Source organism: Crocodylus siamensis, chromosome 1, assembly GCF_052110815.1.
Source record: "Crocodylus siamensis isolate JL-2025a chromosome 1, ASM5211081v1, whole genome shotgun sequence".
Taxonomy (NCBI): domain Eukaryota; kingdom Metazoa; phylum Chordata; order Crocodylia; family Crocodylidae; genus Crocodylus; species Crocodylus siamensis.
In genome coordinates, this window is record NC_143395.1 from 208,824,734 (window position 1) to 208,832,918 (window position 8,185).

Consider the following 8,185-nt stretch of genomic DNA (forward strand, 5'->3'; position numbering starts at 1 on the left):
CCTCTATTCTAGGGGCACTCTTGCCATGGAAACGTTAGCACAGTGCTTAATCCCCCCCTCAGCTCAGCAGGCCCCAAGTTTAATACGAAGTCAATATGACGCCCAGCCCTGAAAAAGCCAAAGAGACAAATCACATAGATGCAAGGGAGTCATCAGAAAATCTGATCACTGGGACTGCTTATCTGGGTATTTATGAAGTGCAGAGATGGGCACAGTAAGCCCCCAAACTCTAAACTGGGCATCTGTTAATTAAACAGCAGGCTTGCCATTCCCCCCCACCCCACCCCCACTCCCCTCTTCCACCCTGAGGAGTAGCCACTTGGCCTGGCTGGCTGCCTAGCTGCTGCCTCACCCTGCCAGGCACCCAGTCAGCCAGGTCATTGGAGGAGCAAAGCCAGCTTGCCAGGCTCCGAGCTGCCCCCACGAGGAGCTCCACCCTGAGTGCTTCCTGCCTGGCACCCTGGCATGCCCAGCTGCAGCCGTGGCCACAGCCACAGGCACAAGCAACCCAGTTATGCCGGGCCCACCTTCTCGAGCCGCCGGCTGTCAGGGACCTCGCTGCCTTGAGCCCTCCGCTGCCGGCGCCCAGCTCCGTACTGCACGCCCCCCCCCCCCGTCGCTGCGGCCCGCGCCGCCGGGGCCTCCTCGCTCACCTTCTTCATGATGCCCGTCTTCCTCTTGCTGAACGTGGTGTAGCGCCGCAGCTTGTTGTCGATGAATTCCATCTTGATCTTGACCCGGCCGCGCGTCTTCTTGCCGGGCTTGGCCCCGCTCACAGCCCCGCTCACGCTGCCGTAGCCCGTGGCCGCCGCCGCCGCCGCCTCCGAGCCCACCACCACCCCCAGCTCCACGTCCCCCAGGCCCCGCTTCAGGCCGCGTCTCTCCCCGCCGCCCAGATCCTCCTCTTCCCCCGACTCCGAGTCGCCCTCACTGCCGCTGTAGCCCGGCCCCGGCCCCGCCGCGTCCCGGTCCCGCTCGAAGCGGCCGCCGACCAGCCCGGGCCCGCCCGGCGGGGCGGCGCCGTTACCGCTACCGGGCCCCCGGTTGCCCGCCCCGCCGCCGTTGGCGCCGCGCGCGGGCCCAGCGTGGCCCGGCCGGCCGGCCGATGCGCGGGCCATGCCCATGACGGAGCCCCGGGCCAGGGCGGCAGCGCCGTTCCCGGCCCCCGCGGCCCCGGCCTGGCTAGGGAGCATAGTGCAGCTGTGCGGTGCGAGGCGAGGCGAGGCGCGGCGCGGTGCGGCGCGGCGCGGCAGCGGGTCAGGCCGGCGCTGCCATGGGCCCCAGCCGGCTGCTCCCGCCCGGCCCGGCCCGGCCCAGCCCGGCCCGGCCCCTGCCCCTCCCCCGCCCCCGGCCCCGGCCCCTGCCCCTCCCCCGCCCCCGGCCCGGCCCCGGCGCCCGCCCGCAGCTAGCCTACAGAGCGCTGCGCTCTGCCCCAACCACCCCCGCGCCACTTTCCCCCATATAAAGCGATACAATGTTGCCTTTTATGGCGAAGCCGCTCCTTATATGGCGAGAGCCGGTGCCTCGCACCCATTGGCCGGTCCCTGGCTGGGCCGCCGCTCCATTGGCGGACAGAGCCCGAGCTGAGCTCCCCATTGGCGGGAGGGCGGGGTGCTATTTGCATACATACCGAGGGCGCCGCGCTCGCTCGCTCCGACGTCATGAGGAGGTTCGGAAAGAAAGGAGGCGCTGTAGGGCGCCGGGCCTCCCTCCCGGGGCCTGCCGGGAAGTCACAGGAGTCCTGCGGGCCGGCGGGGACGAGGATTGATGGGCGCAGGGGAGAGGGGGCACTAGAGCGGGTATGAGCCAAAGGGTGCAGAGAGACCTGGGCAAGCTTAGGAACAGGGGGCAGCCACTTGGCCCTCTGCCCCAGTGCTTCCATTTTAAATGGCTGTGGGACACTGTCTAAACCTCATCTGACAAGGTTTAGATAAAGCACCCTAGTGGCTATTTTTAAACCCACGGAGGTTTATATGTGTGATGAGGCCATGCTGAGGCATTTTAAGTGGAACACGTTTTAAATTAGAATGTGGAGCATCAAGTCCGCTCTGATGCGTCCCTATCAGACTGCAAACCAGCACATGAATAGGCACCTCTTCTTCCTCATCAGGGAGATCCTTTATGTGGGGCCTAGTACTCATTCCCATCTCAGGGACCTTGTTCAGCACTGACCATGGTAGGATCTTAAAAAAAGAGAGAGTTAACCAAAGGAAGAACTAACCTTCCATTCTGTATCACCAGGGCCAAAAGCTAAGCTACCTTCCAGAAAGATTTGACAACATGCCACCCTGTGTTAACATGAACAAAATGGAAACAGGATATAAACCCATCCTGCTGCAAGGCAGCCAAAACCAATAGGAGCTACCAAACAACTCCTTTGGTAGGCGGCTGGTTCTAAAATTCTGCATAAATTAGGGGCCTTTGTCTCAATTATGGCCAGGCAAAAGAAGATGCAACTCATCTTGGCAGTTCCTCTGCAAAGGTTTATACTGGGGTGGGCAATTACTTTGGTTGAAGGTGCACTTAATCAGTTTTGGTGAAGTGCCTAGGGCCACAAAACTTGTCCTGCCTCTTGACAGGTGCCCCACCCCTCATCACTATCTTGGAACCAGAAGTCCCACTTCCAACCCCTGACTTTTGCCACTGGCAGCACCTCTCCTTGCTACCAGAAGTACTTTTTTTCAGAGGGGGTAGGGTTGCCACTTTGGAACCAGAAAAAAGAAAACCATATACTAAAGATGGAATATCTACTGCAACATTTTATTTTTAATTTCAAAATATATTTTGTCCCAATTTGTGTGCATTTGCATAGTGTGTATACAGGCAATTGCATAATAGCTCAAATTAGATTCTTACTCTTATATTTTGGGGGGGGGGGGAGAAAAAAACAGGACAGGGAGGTATAGCATATGGTTGGGAGATGGGCATGTGGTGTGGGTTACGACAGGTAGGAATTCACTGACCAGCACTGTACCACCCACCTACTATGCCTTGACCAAAGATAATTATGTTGGTAATTAGGCAGTAGGTTACTCTTAGAGAACCCCAACTCTCCCATCTGCTCTCCATCAAGGGACTGATGGTTTGCCCCACCTGTTCTCTTCACGGCTCCTCCTCTGCCACCTTCCAATTGGCCTCCAGCCCACTTGTGGCCTCAGGCACTTGAAGGCTTACCTGGACTTAACTCAAGCCCCTGTGCTAATAGGGCCACAACTCAACTCCCTGCCCACAGGGCCTCAACTCATACCCCTCATTCACTGGGCTTCACAACTGCCACCCTCTATTCCACCCCATACTCTGGGGTCAAACACCCCCACAGACTCAGGTGCCACTCAGTCACATGCCTGGCCCACATCTCACTCCCTCTCACCAGGGCCTCAACTCCTCCTCTTACAGGGTCTTCCACTCCTTCAGGCTCAGGTGCTTCTCAAAGCTTTCTTAGCCTCCACTATGTTCCTTCAGGGACTTGCACCCCAATGGGCTCAGGCATCCCCTATGGATGTTTCTGCTGCTGCTACTTCCTCCAATGTTAACACTGTAACCCACCAGGTGGTAGGTGCAGGTGTTTAGGCACCCCAACCCACCTTATACCAGAATGGTCCTCAGACCTAGCATTTAAGCAGCCTTACCCCACTGTAGGCAGGACCACCAAGCCTTCCTGCACACTGCAGTTTTAGGTCATGCCCAGGACCCATGAGGCCTCCCCCTTACCTCTGAGCTGTTATCAGAGCAGCAACTCCCCCAGGACATGTTGTTTCCTCAACATCTAGCAGCAAACTGCTAACTCCAGTTCTTCTGACTTGGGCCTTAAAATGGACACTCATCAGGGCTAGGCCACACCTGCCTGATCCAGGTCTTAAAGTGGCAGAGCAGTTAAAGTGCTCCAATACCCACCTTCCCTCTTACAACGTTTAGCAGGGAAGGCTTTTCCCTGCTGCTCCCAAAAACAGAACCCACCCCCCCCGCAGAGCATTTGATAGTCCTAAAGTGGTGAGCAACCCATTGATGCTCCATCATAAGCCTCCCATACAGGCACTTCTCCAGCCTGTTATAGCCTACACTTAGTGGTGAGCACCCCCACTGGTACTCCGCTACAGAGGTTATGGTGGTATGCACATGTGGGCCACAGCTTATGGTGCATAGACCCTGCCACCAGCGGCTACAGCAGCAGCAGGCAGTGGGCTTCAGGGCACTCATGGCCTGGAACTCTGCCAAGCCAGAACTCTGCTAGCCTGCAAGGGGAAACACACAGTTTTCCATGTTTTATTCCTTTAAAGGAGAAAATCCACATTTTTCCACAGCAAATGGAAAACCTAGACCCCTGGTGATCAGAGACTACTGAAAGAGGACCTCAGCCACTTAAACCATTGTAAGCCCAGAACAGAAAACAGCAAACTGTCTGGGTAACAGACTGTCCTGCTGTGCCCCTGGTCTGCTTGGAATCCCTTTCCTAAGGCCCCTCGTCTCCCATTCCTGTCTGCATCCCTTCCTAAGCCCTGAGTTTCTGAACTGCTGCTTGTGAACCTGCAATACAGGTGACGTACCTCAATTGTCAAAGACACTGGTCCTCCCCCAGCCCTATGGTTGCTAGACCTCTCATATGTTCTCCCATGTCATTCCAGTGACCCCTGTCTACAGCATAATTACATCAACTGGATAAATATACATCCACCTTTCAAGTCAAATGCCGTATTTCAAACTGAATTGTGTCCTTAGAGAGGTTTTACCAAATATCTGCTCCTAGTTGACTCATGATAGGCGACGCAAAAGCTGATACTGCTGATGAAACTGCTGCAGAATCAACAGTCTCTGAAGTAAAAAAGGGAACTAACATTGATGCCTCACTGGAAGTCATGTTCAGTGTTACACACTTTAAGTGAGGAGTGAAGGAACATGTGTTTCTACAGAGCAGCCCATGTGGTGATTCAACAAAATATGATCTCAGAGAGGGGTGTTTCTCCAAGATCTGTCCATGAGTGCACGTATCAGTGGTCCGGAATGATTGAGCAACTTACAATTCAGAGAATTCTCACGCTCCATGATGTTTTTCATAATATGTCTTTTGTTTCTTTATAAGATTACCTTCCCTTTCTTGAAGAATGCAGCTCTCAGGGATATGTGATTGAGTTGGAGTCATCAGTGCAGGACATGGGCAGCCAGATCCAGGTGCTGATCAGGGATCAAGATTACCAGGTTGGGGTCAAAGCCATAGTTGGAGAGGACAAGAAGAAACTGAGGGATGAGCTGGGTCAGGAAAACTGGAGGTTAATAAGCAAACAAAGTCAGAAAGCAGGGGGAGGGGGTCAGAGTACAATCTAGATCCAGGAAAGGTCCTGCTGCCCATACATTTCCTGCTCCTGTCTCTGGTCTTTTTAAAGAAGAGAGTCAGGTGATAGGATTCAACCATTTGGATACTAGTGGGTAGGCACTAATAAGGTTTTAGGCAGGCCCCCATCCAGAGGATGCAAGGCTGGGGTAGGCAGCTGTGCTGGTCAAACTAAGACCCTGGGTTGAAGGCTATAGGTCTGACAGCAGTGGACTTACAAGTAATCAAATGCAGAGGTGTTTGTTAATATCTCAGCCAAGCTAAAGGCCAAAGCCAAGTGATGTAGTATGATATGCCAATAACACCTTTTATGGATCATCTGTTCTCTTTAAATAGCCTTCACTGTCTTTACTGAAGCTTCAATGAACCCAATGCTCTGCAGAAAGTGAGGGCTTAAAGTGACATTCTTTGAAAATATTCGGAACAGAGAACCCTTGGATGGTCAAGTTGTGGCCCATTATCAGTGCAACTATTTTCTGGGATTCCCTGTCTTGCAAAGATAGACCTCATATGATAAACAACTATGTTTAAGGAACAGTTTTCAAGACTAGCTAGCTCAAATTAGTGGCAGTTACAATAGAATGTGAAGAGATGCTACTAACCAGTCAGATGAAAGAAGTCACCTTTCTCATGTTGCTTAAGTATTCAAGGAAAGTCAATAGCACTTGCTGTTCCTATTGTTTGTTCTGATTTTGCAGAATCATTGTGCAATGCTAATTTTCCATTTGAGATGAAAGGCCTGGCCACGAGACCTCTTGACAAACACAGGTCCAGCACTTGATGATGCCTTGATGTCCATTACACAGGTTGTGGAGAATTTCAGCCTGCATGCTGGGGAGGGATGATAAGATGACATCTCCTTTACTGGGATTCCATCTTACTCGAAGTTTCATCTCAGAGCTTCCAATGTGATCCCACAGCTCACACCAGGTCATGCTTGCTCCTCTGGGGAACAACTTAATCCAAGAACAAATGGCACAACAGCAACTCCCAGCATCTTAGACAGAATTTTTTTCCAATTCTATTCAATATAAATACCCAGCCCTCACCTGATTCCAGGCCTGCCAGACCTCAGCAAGGGATCCTCAGTATCAGAATGGCTGTAGTCCAATGAACCCTGGCTAGAGCACAGATACATAGATTAGGTCATTACATATCATTCACCTCCTGGCAGCATGGTAAACTCCTCATGGCAGTGGTCTGTGGCTCAAGCTATCACGGGGCAAAGGTACTGAAAAGCCTAAAAATCTTTGACAGGCAAGGTTCTTTGAGTAGATGTGATATCTTTTATTAGACCAACTGAGTAGTTGGAAGAAAGTTCTTAGCAAGCTTTCGGGCACAGTCACCCTTCTTCAGGCACAGGGTCTCTGCTGTTTCATAAATTCATAGATGTTAGGGTCGGAAGGGACCTCAACAGATCATTGAGTTCGACCCCCTGCATAGGCAGAAAAGACTGCTGGGGTCAGATGACCTCTGCTGTTCTGAGACTCCAAAGCTAAAAGTATGGCAGGATGTCAGTGAGAGAGTAAATAGGTAGAAATGAGAAAGACAAAAGTTAAAGCAGAGAGGGGAGGGGGAAAAGAGCAAGAAAAAAGGCTAAAGGGAGACATTACAGTGATAGAAACAAAAGGTAAACTTGACCTCTCAACATTCTTCTTTCCCTTCACATTTTCTCCCTTCTCCTCCCTTACTTTTCTGCCCTTTGTCTCCCTGATTTCCTTCTTCATTGAGAGCCTCTTTCTTACCTTGTATTACTACTAGTGTAATGTTCCCCTTTGGCCTTTTTCCCCCTGCTTTCTTCCCCCTCGGTCCCCTGCTTTACCTTTTGTTTCTCCTTTCTACCTATTTATATTTTCACTACATCCTCTCACACTTCAAGCTGTTCTCTCAGAACAGCAGAGACTCCGCATGCCTGAAGAAGGGTAACTGCGCCCGAAAGCTTGCCAAGAATTTTTTCCAACTACTCAGGTGGTCTAATAAAAGATATCACATCTACTTAAAGAACCTTTCCTGCCTATGTCCTTAGACCAACACAGCTACAACCAAAAACTCAGAAATATGAAAATCTTTGAGTAGTGCAGGGCACTGGGGTCTCAACCCTCACCCAGCTTCTAGCTCTACGCTGTTCTCTGTGTTTTGGAAAGAATGGGCAGGTCAGTGTGGATGAAATTTGTCATGGGCTTGTAAGGGAATGAATGTCTCCTCATTCTCCCCTCCAGGCTTAGACACATACTATGAAGCTGATCCTTGAGAGCTACTTTCCTGTTGGAGACCCAGCCCCCTTGCAAGGTGGAGGTGGAAGATGTTTTCTCCAGTTTTTCTGTGGGACACACAGTGGCTTGATCAAGAATGAAGACTTAGCCCAGAAGGTACTGAGAGCTGAGGGAAGTCTTACCTAATTCTGAGACAACAAAAAGAGTCTCCAGCTGCAGTTGCCACATCATGGTCTGCACACCTCAGTTGTTGCACCTGCAGTAGCAGCACAGTGTTTGTGCATTTGGCTGCTACTACCACAGGGCTGCTCCTGCTGCCAGAGTATAGACTCTGCAGAGGTAGGGGCACCATTCTGTCACCCCTACTCAGCTGGTGCTGATGCCCCTCCCACCCATTTCAAGCTTTGCTGCCGACTTACACCTCCAGCTATGAACAGGATCCATGTCCTCTATGGCTTGGTTAGGACTGATGGCACCTGTGGAGGGTGGACAGGCTGCTGTCACTGCCTAACCTTTGAAGGACAGGACCCAATGAAGGATGTGTCCCTTGGCATTGCTTCATACAGTCCCATCCCTGCACCCACCTCTAATTTTGCAGAAGCTGATGGAGAGAGAAAGAGGGCTAAACCATTCTAGGGATACCTGG

At 52.0% G+C, this 8,185-nt stretch overlaps 1 protein-coding gene across 3 annotated transcripts in view; it reads right to left on the reverse strand.

Moving 5' to 3' along the window:
* Nucleotides 1–1,342, reverse strand: part of SRF (serum response factor) — a 40,936-nt gene extending 39,594 nt beyond the window's left edge. For 2 of the 3 annotated variants that reach the window (XM_090053953.1, XM_090053946.1), the window contains exon 1: nt 654–1,340. In XM_090053953.1, the coding sequence (XP_089910079.1) occupies nt 654–1,193 (540 nt within the window). In that variant the 5' untranslated portion in view covers nt 1,194–1,340. Of the gene's footprint in view, nt 1–653 lie in introns of all 3 variants that reach the window. The other variant, XM_090053961.1, reaches the window with a different exon arrangement.
* Between the last annotated feature and the right edge of the window lie 6,843 nt (nt 1,343–8,185).